Source organism: Salvelinus sp. IW2-2015, linkage group LG11 (genome assembly GCF_002910315.2).
Source record: "Salvelinus sp. IW2-2015 linkage group LG11, ASM291031v2, whole genome shotgun sequence".
NCBI lineage: Eukaryota > Metazoa > Chordata > Actinopteri > Salmoniformes > Salmonidae > Salvelinus > Salvelinus sp. IW2-2015.
Genome location: NC_036851.1, coordinates 20904471 through 20917846, shown reverse-complemented (window position 1 = coordinate 20917846; position 13376 = coordinate 20904471). Strand labels below are relative to the sequence as shown.

General features: G+C 41.3%; 2 protein-coding genes across 3 annotated transcripts; one reads left to right on the top strand and one right to left on the bottom strand.

The window, feature by feature from the left end:
• The first annotated feature begins 269 nt into the window (after positions 1-269).
• On the top strand, positions 270-3602 carry spcs1 (signal peptidase complex subunit 1). The gene is made up of 4 exons (XM_023996396.2): positions 270-575; positions 1125-1184; positions 2901-2987; positions 3220-3602. The coding sequence occupies exons 1-4, from the start codon at positions 540-542 to the stop codon at positions 3343-3345; spliced, it is 309 nt and encodes a 102-aa protein (XP_023852164.1). The 5' UTR covers positions 270-539; the 3' UTR covers positions 3346-3602.
• nek4 (NIMA-related kinase 4) lies at positions 3486-13343 on the bottom strand. Of its 2 annotated transcripts, none has more exons than XM_070445577.1 (16): positions 13276-13343; positions 11564-11830; positions 11206-11403; positions 10954-11061; positions 9565-9719; positions 9289-9424; positions 6663-7322; positions 6488-6544; positions 6232-6369; positions 5975-6136; positions 5195-5261; positions 4945-5051; positions 4760-4851; positions 4403-4620; positions 4125-4258; positions 3486-4039 (listed from the first exon to the last, which is right to left on the bottom strand). In XM_070445577.1, exons 2-16 carry the CDS (start codon positions 11675-11677, stop codon positions 3941-3943), a joined length of 2445 nt encoding a protein of 814 aa, XP_070301678.1. In that variant the 5' UTR covers positions 11678-11830; positions 13276-13343; the 3' UTR covers positions 3486-3940. The 2 variants fall into 2 exon arrangements, with proteins under 2 accessions (XP_070301678.1, XP_023852141.1); XM_023996373.2 differs by lacking the exon at positions 13276-13343 and adding an exon at positions 12209-12483.
• Between the last annotated feature and the right edge of the window lie 33 nt (positions 13344-13376).

The window sequence follows — 13376 nt, the reverse complement described above, 5'->3', positions numbered from 1 at the left end:
ATTTTACAATAAGGCTGTAAAGTAACAAAATGTGGGAAAAGTCAAGGGGTCTGAATACTTTCCGAATGCACTGTAGCTATATTCTTGTGTATTTTATTTTATTCCTTATCTTAGTATTTTATTTTAAAACTCTGCATTGTTGGGAAGGGGTAGTAAGCAAGCATGTCAATGTAAAGTATTCACCAGTTGTATTAAGCGCGTGTGACAAATACAATTTGATTTAGATTTGAATGGTGTCACGTGATCGAAGACTTTCCCCTTTCCTTTTACAGTCTATGGCTCAAAACAGCAATGTATCATGGGTAAATTGTGACTGACTGATCTACAAATAATAATAAGTAATTATTTATGATGCAAGTTGATTTGTAGATCAGTCAGTTGGCGGTCGTGTTGATGCTCTCTAATACGGCCATTGGCTTGAATGCATCAACAGTCTTAGGTCCTTCGAAATACTACGTATGCTTTTTGAAACCGGAAGTCTAACCAGACAAATTGTATGCAGTTTTACTTTAAGCTGATTAGCTATCTGACGTAGAAAGATGTTGTCAATATTTAACTCCATTCCAACACACATGGTAAGAATTTTAATTATTACTGAATTCACCAACTGTTGCAAATAGCTACAAATTAAAAAAGCATGAGTAGATTAATCAAAGGCTAGCTAACGTTTGCTACAATTTCAAGCAGTTGCAGTAAGCTAGCTAGGGAGCAATAACGTATAAACTAGTTCGAAGCAAAAATAATATTGAACATTGTTAAGAGTATAATAATTAGCTAATTATTCATCCAACCATAAATCCATGTCATATTGTTGGAATCAAACATTGATCATTGTTTGGATGCTAGCCAGCTAGATGCCAATATGGCACATTTATGAACCGCTAGATCCCATGTGTTATTGTGGATGCCCTAGAGTTCTAGTAGTTATAACCAAATGTATAAATGCATCCCCAATCACAAAACCTATAATAATACTACTCTTCAAGGTACCACTTCTGATGAACCTTCTTGATCTGTCTTGATTATTGATTGACACGTCAGATATTAGTGTTCCAGTTGTGATGTAACAATCTACCAGTTTTTCCTCAAAAATGATAAACTTTGCAAATGGCTTGATGTTTTAGGATTATAAAGGACAAAAGCTGGCGGAGCAGATCTTCCAAGGAATCATACTTGCCTCAGCGGTGAGTGGCCTGACAAACATGCCTATTAAAATGTACTTTTCAGTGTGTTCTTTTTACACTAGGTTTAACCCTAGCCGTTGATCACGACTCCCAGTTCCATATGGTTAGGGTTCCCACGTGGCCATATTTCCCAGCCTGGTCTCAGACTAGACGTAGCATAGTAAACGTAAATCCAAGACACTCATTAGTATGATATGTTACGTTTGGTTACACAAGACAGATGGTTACTTAAGGAAAAATAACGTGAACATCTAGCAACCCAAAGGTTGAATCTCAGACAACTTTAGTATTTTAGCTAATTAGCTACTTTTCAACTACACTGAAGAAAAATATAAACGCAACAGTTAACGATTTTACTGAGTTACATTTCTTATAAGGAAATCAGTCAATTTAAATAAATTAATAAGGCCCTAATCTATAGATTTCACATGACATGTAGGCCCACCCACTTAGGAGCCAGGCCCAGCCAATCAGAATTTGTTTTTCCCCCACGAGAGGGCTTTATTACAAACAGAAATAGTTGTCATTTTCATCAGCTGTCTGGGTAGCTGGTCTCAGACGATCCCGCAGGTAAAGAAGCCGGATGTGGAGGTCCTAGCTTGGCATGGTTACACGAGGTCTGTGGTTGTGAGGCCGATTGGACGTCTCTAAAACATAATGGTAGAGAAATTAACATTAAATTCTATGGCAACAGGTCGGGTGGTCATTCCTGCTGTCAGCATGCCAATTACATGCTTCCTCAACTTGAGACATCTGTGGCGTTGTGTGACAAAACTGCACATTTTAGGATGGCCTTTTATTGTCCCAAGTACAAGGTGCACCTGTGTAATGATCATGCTGTTTAATCAGCTTCTTGATATGCTACACCTGTAAGGTGGATGGATTATCTTGGCAAATGAGAAAATGCTCACTAACAGGGATGTAAACAAAAACATTTGAGAGAAGCTTTTTGTGCATATGGAACATTTCTGGGATCTTTTATTTCAGCTCATGACACCGGCACTTTACATGTTGCGTTAATATTTTTGTTCAGTGTTCTTACTACTTTTTAGCTCATTTGCAACTACTTAGCATGTTAGCTAACACTATCCCTTTAACCTAACTCCTAAACTTAACCTTAAAACCAACCCCTAGCCTAGCTAATGTTAGCCACCTAGCTAGAATTCATAAGTATTTACAAATTTGTAACATTGTACTTTTTGCAAATTCATAACATATACGGAATCGGTGATGGAGATCCACAAATTAATACACACCATACGAAATGTAACGTATAATTCTAAATTGGATTCTTAGATTTACATACAGAATAATAGAAAATGCTCTGAGACCAGGTTGCATTTCCATGCTACAGTGCTTGTTTATCTAAGACAGAGTGGACTACCTGTGCTAATTTGCCATCTGTCTCTGAACACCTGTTTGTAACGGAAGATGAACGCCACAAACATGTCACATGTCATGTCAAAATACTGTCGGCTGCAGCTGTGTTAAAACAGTGTACAGTAAGTGTGTATCCTCCATTTTTAAAATTGAAAGTAGAGGGATTTATGTTTCTAGAACCTACTTGACAATCGATTCACATTTATATGTATTTGGCTGTTTTGGCTTCCAAAGCCAGTTTGTCTTTTAACAGAACATGTAATATCTTGGAATGGAAGGAGTAACATTAGGCTCCTTTAGTCCATTATTAGGCTAACCCCTTGCATTACCCTCCAGGTGATCGGATTCGCTTATGGCCTCATCATTGAACAGTTTGGGTGGACTGTGTACATAGTGTTAGGAGGTTTTGCTGTGTCTTGTTTGGTGAGTTAAGTTTCATTCCATCCTCCCTGAATATGTGTATTTGACGTTGTGCCAAGCAGAAAATGTTGCACCTGTGCAAAGAGTGCACCCACAGACCAACCTTGACTCAGGTTTATTCAAAATGTAAACTCTGTTCTGAAATGTAAAACATTTTACGGGACCAAACTAACCCTCTTCTCAACATCTCTCCCTCATCCCATGTCTCCACCTTCTCTCCCCTTATCTGTCTCAGCTGACCCTGCCCCCCTGGCCCATGTACAGACAGAACCCCCTCTCCTGGCAGCCAGCCCTACCAGAGACTACAGGAGAAACCCTGCAAAAGCCTCAGGAGAATCTGAAGAAGAAGAAGCACAAGTAGATCATGACTGTTTGTACCAGTTTGCCCAATACACGTTTTGACTTAAAATAACCATATGTCTGTACAATAAATCCTTGTTTGAAGGAAGCCTTTGTTACAGGGTATTATGCCAAACAGTGGTGGAATGTCAATGTACAATAAACAGATTTGCTACTGTGGATACTTTGTAGACTGCACTCATGTTGTCATCCCAACTGTTTAATAATGCGGATATAAGAATCATTGTAATGTAAGGATAAATAAAGAACTTTAAATTATTTATTATAAAGTCAAAGGGGATGGAAATATCTACAATACAGTACTTCTATGTCCTGCAACTTATATTCAATCAGGAAATTAAGAATTTACTATGTAGTGTTTATAGGTACAATTATTGTCGCACTAGTTTTATTGTAATTAAATATTTATAATGCAATCTACCTGACAGGTAGAAAAAGAGTAACAGAAGACTCATTGCATATTGTAACCTTTATGGAAAATTAGATTATGTATTTATATTTAAAGTGAGGTTTAAAAATAGTCTACATGAACTTGTATATAGGATATGGAGATGCGATTGTCTATACAAATGTATTGCATTGTTCATTAGCTGAACTTAACCCTTGAACGAAACATCCTCAAAGAACTTTAGCTGCCGCACCATCAGAGCATATGACTGGTACTTGTCCTCTCCCATCTGCTCCCGAAGACACCGCTGTGTGGAGAAAGAATAAAACTGAGATTACAGCCATGTCTAGCTGGAAGCACTCTGTATCATGGATGTCATTTTGAATCCTAACCTCTCGTTTGTCCTCGTCATCGTCCTCCATTATGTCCAGGACTCTGTTCAACAGCTTCACCCCCAGTCCCTTCACCACATCTGTTCTCAGGTGCTCAATGGCTCTGCGGACCTTCGCCGGTCCAGATGTGGTGCCTTGTAAGAGGTGGGTTGAATATAAAAAATTTGAATCCACTTATTTCTTATGTAGAAATAAATTGATTTCTCAGTGATAAACCGGGCAATATTGCATTGAATCTGCTAAGGATGCTCAGGGAGACTGTTTTGGCTGAGACTGACCGTTGGGTAATTCACCGAAGTGGAACTCCTGCTCCTCTCTAGCTTTCCCATGCAGCACCAGGGTGTCCCTGTACTTCCTGTTCAACTTAAACTCAGCCAGTGGAGTAGAGCCAGATCTACTACCACCATCCAGCTCACTAACAGCATCTCTGCCATCCATTCGCAATGTATGGGCCATCATCTGAACCAGGTCCTGCATATCACCGGATTCACTCTTTCTGCAAAAAATTATAATTAAAAACCCAAAAAAACGTGTCAGATTTAAATGTGCATATTACCAGCAACACTTAAAGGGCTTTGTGCTTCTATGGGTGGGGGTGGCACTGCTACCAAAGAGCCAGAACAAGTTGTTTTTACCCCTCTTTGCAGTCCCTCTCTGAGTGATCGGTTGAGCTGGTGGAGGAGCTGTATTCATCGTCGTCAGACGGTCGCCCCAGCAACCTGTCTTGCTAGAGAATACACCACTGTCATAGACTGAAGCCATATATAAACCGATTTATCTTACTCTAACAGTAAAACAATGGAGATCAACCTATAGTTACCTTGTTTGTTTCCTTGCCCATGTCAGATACAGAGCGAGTGACAGTGGGGTTCTGGAACTCTGGCTGCTTATTATGTAACGAGGCAACATCATTCGACGCCCTTCTTACTGTATTGACAACCGCAGGAAAGAATACTACAGTGAGCAATACAAAGCATAGCTACCACTTTATTGTTTAATATGACAAAATGGCCCTTGCCAATTCTGTCTGGTCATATGATATATTGACAACACAGGGCAGAGGAGTTAACCTGGTTGGCTTGGGTTCTCCTGGGACTGCCTCAGTCTTCTCCTCTCCCTGGCGGACAGAGGACGCTCCTGGAAGCAGTAGAGATATTAAACTTCACCTGCCTATGCAATTACCATCTAAATACATGGGCATTAAACTTACTGTAAAGTTGGACCAACTTTATTTCAACAAAAAGGAAACATAATTGACAATATAAAATTAGCAGTATACACCGAGTATACCAAACATTAGGAACACCTTCATAATATTGAGTTGCACCCCTCCCTTTTACCCTCAATTAGTCAGGAGCATGGACTCTACAAGGTGTTAAAAGCGTTCCATAGGGATGCTGGCCCATGACTCCAATGCCTCCCACAGTTGTGTCAAGTTGGCTGGATGTCTTTTGGGTGGTGGACCATTCTTGATACACGGTGAAAACGGTTTTGTTTTTGCAGTTCTTGACACAAACCGGTGCGCCTGGAACCTACTACCATACCCCATTCAAAGGCACTTACATATTTTGTCTTGCCCATTCACCCTCTATGGCACACATGCACAATCCATGCCTCAACGGTCTCAAGGCTTTAACAAAATAATTATTTAACCTGTCTCCTCCCCTTCACCTACGCTGATTGAAGTGGATTTAACAGGTGACATCAATAAGGGATCATAGCTTTCACCTGGATTCACCTGGTCAGTTTATGTGATGAAAAGAGGTGTCCTTAATATTCTGTGCACTCAGTGTATATTCAAGACCTCAACCCTATGTTTGAGCAGTAGCTGTTTAGTGCATTGACCTCACTTGTGTCAGTGGAATGTTGCTGTCCTTGGAGGAGCTGATGGTTGTTGAAGAGTTTGTTGTGGCAGCCCTCTTCTTCTCTGTGTTTGCCGTGCTCCTCTTCTCTTCCACTACCATTGCATCAACAGGAGGAGGCGGTAGAGGTCTAGGACCTGCCACTTTACACTGGGAAAGAACAAGCAAGGGTTGAAGAGCCTTTAGGTTCCAAAGCACTTTGACAGCTCAAAGCCATGATAAAGTCCCCCAGTCACTGTCCTCACCTTGCCCGGATCACTCTGTATCCACCTTCTGTCCTTTTGCCTGCGTTGCCGGGAGACAAATGGCTCTGAGGAGGGCGTACACAGAGGGAGTGTGTCCTGGTCTGGGACTGGAGAGAGGGGCTCCATGTGACAGGGTTCCTACATACACAGATAAAACATAACTAGCATCAATGACCTCTAAAGGATGTGCTATATGGAGTGTGGTAGCCTACATAATAAACTAATTCCCACAATTTGAGAACAAACTGGTTCTTACCAGTGTTATAACAGGAGGAAGGGGCTCTAGGAGCTTTTCTGTGGATTCCAAGCTCTCCTTTAAAGACAAGACAATAACACAGAAGCTTACAACTACTACAACTCTCATTCACAGAATTTACTAATGTATGTGCAGCACATGACTATCATTCCCTATCCACAAACCAGGCACTTACTCTGACATCTGCAGGATGTTTTTGTGTGGGATCCTCCTTCAGAAGATTCATGGTGTCATCTTTGTTATTGATATTTACTTCAAAAGTCTGTCCAGTGGATTCCACTTTGAATTCCCCTGCAGACCTTGATTCAGGCAAGGTGGTGGAAACATTCAGACTTACGGTCTGTTCAGGCACAGGGCTCTCAATGACCACATCTTTGAGTAGCTCCATTGTGTCATCCTTATCGTCCATGTTCACAGTTCTCTCTACAGAGGTTCTGACTCCGTCTCTGTGATTCAAAGCACACTGCATTAGAGGTCCATTGGCAGTCCTCCTCTCCTCTACCCTGCTACTGACACCTGATAGCAGCCTGCGAGGGGGAGGCTGAGGGTGGGAGGGATCCTGTATCCCTCCCCTCAGCTCCTCTATGGGTCTCTGACACAGAGTGTCATTATCTGAGCTGGCGTTAGGCACGAACTGGGGAGGATCCCCTCTCTGGGCCCTTCTCTCCTCTTCCTGTGGCTGGATATCAATGTCAATGTTACTGATGGTTGCTAAGGATGCACCAGTGGTGTTGAGAATGTCTGATGCAGGGCATTTGGGTGTTAGATATGTCTTGGGTGGGGCGTCCTTTATGATTCCATTGTATCCATTACGGCTTTGTGAGTTCATCTCCTCCTATGAATGAGAACAGAAATAGAACAAACACACCACAATGAAAACAATTAAGACACTTGAGCATAATTTTTACTTTACGGCCTTTCTCTCTCACCGTCTCTCTCTCGAACAAAAATATAAACACAACATACAACAATTTTAATGAGTTCATATAAGGAAATCAGTCAATTGAAATAAATAAATTAGGCCCTAATCTATGGATTTCACATGACTGGGCAGGGGTGCATCCATGGGTGGGCCTTCGAGGGCATAGGCCCACCCACTGGGGAGCCAGGCCCAGCCAATCAGAAAGAGTATTTCCCCACAAAATGGCTTTATTACAGACAGAAATACTCCTCAGTTTCATCAGCTGTCTGTGTTGCTAGTCTCAGTCAATCCTGCATGTGAAGAAGCTGGATGTGGAGGTCCTGGGCTGGCGTGGTCTGCGGTTGTGAGGCCTGTTGGACATACTACCAAATTCTCTAAAACAACATTGGAGGCGGCTTATGGTAGAGAAATTAACATTCAATTATCTGGCAACAACTCTGGTGGACATTCCTGCAGTCAGCATGACAATTGCACGCTCCCTCAAAACTTGAGACATCTGTGGCATTGTGTTGTTTGACAAAACTGCACATTTTAGAGTGGATTTTTGTCCACGGCACAAGGGGCTCCTGTGTAATGATAACTGTCTAATCAGCTTCTTGATATGCCAAACTGTGTGTGTGTGTGTGTGTGTATATATATATATATACACACACAAAAGTTTGGGGTCACTTAGAAATGCCAATTAAAATAACATAAAATTGATCAGAAATACAGTGTAGACATTGTTAATGTTGTAAATGTAGCTGGAAACGGCTGATTTTTAATGGCATATCTACATAGGCCCATTATCAGCAACCACCACTCCTGTGTTCCAATGGCACGTTGTTTTAGCTAATCCAAGTTTATCATTTTAAAAAGGCTAATTGATCATTAGAAAACCCTTTGCAATTACTTTAGCACAGCTGAAACTGTTGTTCTGATTAAAGAAGCAATAAAATGCCTTCTTTAGACTAGTTGAGTATCTGGAGCATCAGCATTTGTGGGTTCGATTACAGGCTCAAAATGGCCAGAAACAAAGAACTTTCTTCTGAAACTCGTCAGTCTATTCTTGTTCTGAGAAATGAAGGTTATTCCATGCGAGAAATTGCCAAGAAACTGAAGATCTCGTACAACGCTGTGTTCTACTCCCTTCACAAAACAGTGCAAACTGTCTCTAACCAGAATAGAGAGGAGTGGGAGGCCCCGGTGCGCAACTGAGCAAGAGGACAAGTACATTAGAGTAAAAACTAAAAACAACAGTCTCAACGTCAACAGTGAAGAGGTGACTCCGAGATGATGGCCTTCTAGGCAGAGTTGCAAAGAAAAACCCATATCTCAGACTGGCCAATAAAGAAAAGATCAAGATGGGCAAAAGAACACAGACACTGGACAGAGGAACTCTGCCCAGAAGGCCAGCTTCCCGGAGTCGCCTCTGTATTTCTGATCAATTTGAACTTATTTTAATTGACATTTAAAAAAAACAAGGACATTTCTATGTGACCCCAAACTTTTGAAATGTAGTATATATGTGTATATGTATATATGTTTGACAGAGTGATGGAGTGCTGCATCAGATAACCTGGCCTCCACCATCACCCAACCTCAAACCAATTGAGATTGTTTGGGATGAGTTTCACAGCAGAGTGAAAGAAAAACAGCCAACAAGTGCTCAGCATATGTGGAAAATCCTTCAGGAGTTGGAAAAGCATTCCAGGTGAAGCTGGTTAAGAGAATGCCAAGAGTGTGCAAAGCTGTCATCAAGGCAAAGGGTGGCTACTTTGAAGAATCTCAAATATAAAATAGATTTTGATTTATTACATACACATACATACACACACATATATATATATATGTTTTCCCAGAGTATTTTAGTGCTGTTCTGTTAGCTGTTCACTCTCACCCTTTTCCCTTTGGTGTTTAGGTCTGGATGGGGACATTGAGGGGGGGGCTCAGGCCTGGGCTTAGACGAAACCATAGACGCTGCACTGGGTCTGCTACTACCACCAACAGCTTTCTTTCTGGACTTGGCAGTTTTCCTAGAGTGATTTGAACAAACAAGATATCCAAGATGACATAAATCCTACACACTTAATTGACGAAATATTTGTTCAACATACAAAGAAGCGAGAGAGAAAGAAAGCGTAAGCCAGGTACTACAACAGATGAAGCCACCTACTCTTTGGTGGCCTCTAAAAACATTGCGATTTGTCGTTTGATGTAGGGCTGACGTAGGATATGTTTGACATCAGGTCTGTCCTCTGGTCTCTTACACAGCATGCCCTTTATCAGCTCTCCCAGCTGAGGGTCGTACTTACTCGGCATCTGAGGCAACTGGATGACAGGAAAATAGATCAATGAATCTAGTAGCAAACAAATAATCTCATCATGACCAATGTTCCCTCTAATTTTTTTCAGCACTGAGCAAATTTCAGGTCTGCTGTGCGCAAACTTTTAACATTTTGAAAATTGTGTGCAACTTCTGTTGCGCTTTTACTGTGAACACTGAGTCTGTATCAGCTTTAAGTTACAGTTATAACAGTGGCCACGTAGGATACTGTGGCTAATTGATCATAATGTAGGCCTATCAGAGTGGCCCACCATAAAAAAAACAATGGAGAGAATGCATTACATAACATTTTAACATAGCTGTTCTATCATTCAGCCTACAGTAGCAGCCAATGTGTGGTGTGGAATGTAGGCCTACATTGAACAAGACATTAACCGGTTTATCCACTTGTCCTTCAGACAAGGAGGCGACTGAAAATGTGTTGTTTGATGCAAGAAACCACTTTACAACAAAAAAACAAAACATTATTATTCCCATACCTTTATTACAGAGAATCAGACAAATTATGCTACCCTCTGCCTATTGGCTACTTAGCTTATTCAAGACTGTCTCAAAATACAACACTACCCCTTTAATAAAAAAAAAAAGCTATTTACCTGACTCGCTTTTCAAAGATGGCTAGAAATGCACACATTTTGTGCTCTTGTAGAAAGCAACCACTCCCCCATTGAGGACTAGAAATGAGCTATATCTGGGATAATAACTCACTTAATAGCAAAGCATATGAACAAATGTGCACACGTGGCTACATGCAGCTCTCACTTTAATCTCAAAACATGTGCAACTACTCACGACCACTCATGCTGTAAACACAATCCAGTTCAAAGGGAATGGCACAGATCTATTTGCATATAGGTCTACTGCAGCTCTGACTGGTTATGCTGCACTGGTCTGTGTAGAGTATGGGCCTGAGTCCTGCCTGTCAATGCAATAGAATCATACTCCAATGCGTTCTGCCAACAAGAAAGTATTTTGCATACTAAGTCTTGCATAGATCATTTTGTTTCGGTATGTTGCATTGAAAGTGGCTAATATTGCGATGATTAGATCACAATTCCCACAGTAGAGGGAAGCGTTGATAGTGTTAACCAAAGGGGGAAACTAGAAAGTTCAATCTTGTGCTTCTCTGCCCAGGATGATATTTCTTCAGCGTAGCAGTCCCGGGGAGCGCACAACTTAGAGGGAACACTGATTTGGGAAAAGAAGTAAGGGACTGACCTTTCCCTCTACAATGCGGTACACCAGTGAGTTCATGTCCTTGGCATTGAAGGCATGTTTCAGGGTGGACATCTCATACACACAGCAGCCCAGTGCCCACACGTCAGACTGGGGAGAAAAGGAGGGTTGAAGTTGGCAAATGAAAAGGTCTAGTGCACACAACAGCAATCTACTCAGATTGTGTCTGGCTCAATAGAACTGCTTCTCTAAACAGTGATGATCTCAAGTATTGATCTACTAAGTACACCGTACCTTGTGGTTGTAGGGTTTGTTGGAGAACAGCTCCGGGCTCATATAGTATGGTGTTCCTATGAGGGTGCTGGCCATGTCATTCTGATTCTCCAGAACACGGGCAATGCCAAGGTCCCCCACTTTGATGATGTTAGTCTTGGTCAGAAAGATATTCTGGGTCTTCAGGTCCCGGTGCAAGATACACTTCTCATGTAGATACTACAATTCAACAGAGAAAAAAGTCAGATGTTGTCACTAACTCTCCTGTACGTAAGCCTCAGCCTCTGCCAAAACTAATGGAAAGAGGCAGAGTAGATGTTGCAGCATATCAAACAATTGTTATACAATCTCAGCTATGATTTGATGCACTTTAATGTACCTGGAGGGCCATAGCTATCTGGACGAACCACTCCACCACCTGCCTTTCAGGTAGGAGTTCCCCCTTCTGTTGCTTGAGTCTATGGTAGAGGTCGCCTCCCTCGCAGAAGCCCATGGCGATGTAGAGCTGGCAGTCTTCTCCTTCCCACGACTCCCTGTATGTCACGATGTTTGGGTGTCGTAGTTGCGAGAGAAGCTGAGCCTCTTGTTCCGCGGCTCGCCGCTCACGTTTCGAGGACGTGGTCAAGTTCAACTTCTTTATGACATACTAAGGAAAACAGGATAAACGAGTTCGATCAACATATTTCACTCTGCAAACATTCTGTCTAGACGCATGTGGCCAACATTCTGTCTAGACAGTTGTCACAAATGCGTCTAGACAGAATGTTCGCAACATTTGCCACAGTTCTTTATTTCTAAATGGCAAACGTATCGACCTTATTTGTAGATCCCATAGGCAGTAATATATATGAACGTTGGTTAGTTAACGTTAGCTGCCTAGCTAACCTTAAGTTTAACTAGCTAGCTAGTTGCTAACTTGTTGTGATATCGAGGATTCAGGGAAGGAAATACATGTGTCCGAGTCAAACAAAACTATTTTAACGTTTTTCAAACCATGTTTTGAAGTGGATTGTTGTATTCTTACCTGCTTACGGTCGGTTTTGTGTTTCACCAGATTCACCTCTCCATAACTCCCCTTTCCAACAACTCTGATAAACATGTAATTATTCATGACTTCAAATCGTACAGTCTAACGTTAACTGTTACCCCAAATTCAAAGGGTAGAATCTAGTTAACTAATTGAAGACACGGCTGTGAATATCTCCCATTTTCTGCACACTATAAATTCACATTTCTAATTTATTTAGCGCAGGGTAATATACCAACAAGACGACTTTCAAAACACAGGAAATCATCACTGGCTTTTTCGTCACTAGGCAACTGGCACATGAAAGTTGACGTTGGTTAGAGGGGTGTACGAACCCGTAAACAAACGCCCCCATTTATCCCATAGCCCCATCTAGGGTAGAAAAAGAGCATGAGCTGTTTGTTATAAATGTTGTTGCAGTTGTTGTATGGTGTTCCCCGGACATTACATAAAGATTTTTTATTGTCTGTCTGTCTGCCTTTCACACATCACGGATTACATCGATTTCCAGAATTTTTTTCATTTCAAACAGTGTTGTTTATAATCATCCCAACTTGTATTCAATAGCCTACATTTAGTCCCTATAATGTAATTGACGGATGCATGAATGAATGGGGTTTTGACAGAGGGATGGAAAATATTGAGTAATTGATGGCTAAGGTAACTCCACTAGAGGGCAGATGATACTAACAAAGTTGGTAGTGCAAGGAGTTTGTTTGATTTCATTCTAATTTATGTTGCCTATTCCTCTTACAGTGTAAGTCTATAGTGGCAATAATGGGAGAGCATATTGAATAAAATTCCAGAGTGAATGAAGTAGCCTACTTGTGTATGACTTGTCATCATTGCAACACAGTAACACAATTATTTGTTGGATGCTTTTAGTGGGCTTTACTTTCTTGGATGTTTTTATTGTTTATCTCGATAGCCTATTAACACTTTGACCAAACGATTAAGCTAATCAACTGGGACAATTTACCCTATCCGTAGGCCTTGGATAGAGAAGACACCTACCTTAAGCAGAATGTTAAAAAAACAAAACGATAATGAAGCAGCATGCATACCTTTGTGCCACAAACAGGTTGTTCATTGATGTTGGACGAGAATGATCTGGCCCCTTGTGTTTGCCACTCCCTCCGCCCATTGCCCTGACGTCATGAGAGTG

Coding starts and splice junctions, on each gene's coding strand:
- spcs1 (XM_023996396.2), top strand. CDS start 540: ATGTTGTCAATATTTAACTCCATTCCAACACACATG. Junction 576..1,124: donor ACTCCATTCCAACACACATG/GTAAGAATTTTA, acceptor TTGATGTTTTAG/GATTATAAAGGACAAAAGCT. Junction 2,988..3,219: donor GTTTTGCTGTGTCTTGTTTG/GTGAGTTAAGTT, acceptor TATCTGTCTCAG/CTGACCCTGCCCCCCTGGCC.
- nek4 (XM_023996373.2), bottom strand. CDS start 12,295: ATGAATAATTACATGTTTATCAGAGTTGTTGGAAAGGGGAGTTATGGA. Junction 6,545..6,662: donor AACATCCTGCAGATGTCAGA/GTAAGTGCCTGG, acceptor TTGTCTTTAAAG/GAGAGCTTGGAATCCACAGA. Junction 5,262..5,974: donor GCAACATTCCACTGACACAA/GTGAGGTCAATG, acceptor TACTGCTTCCAG/GAGCGTCCTCTGTCCGCCAG.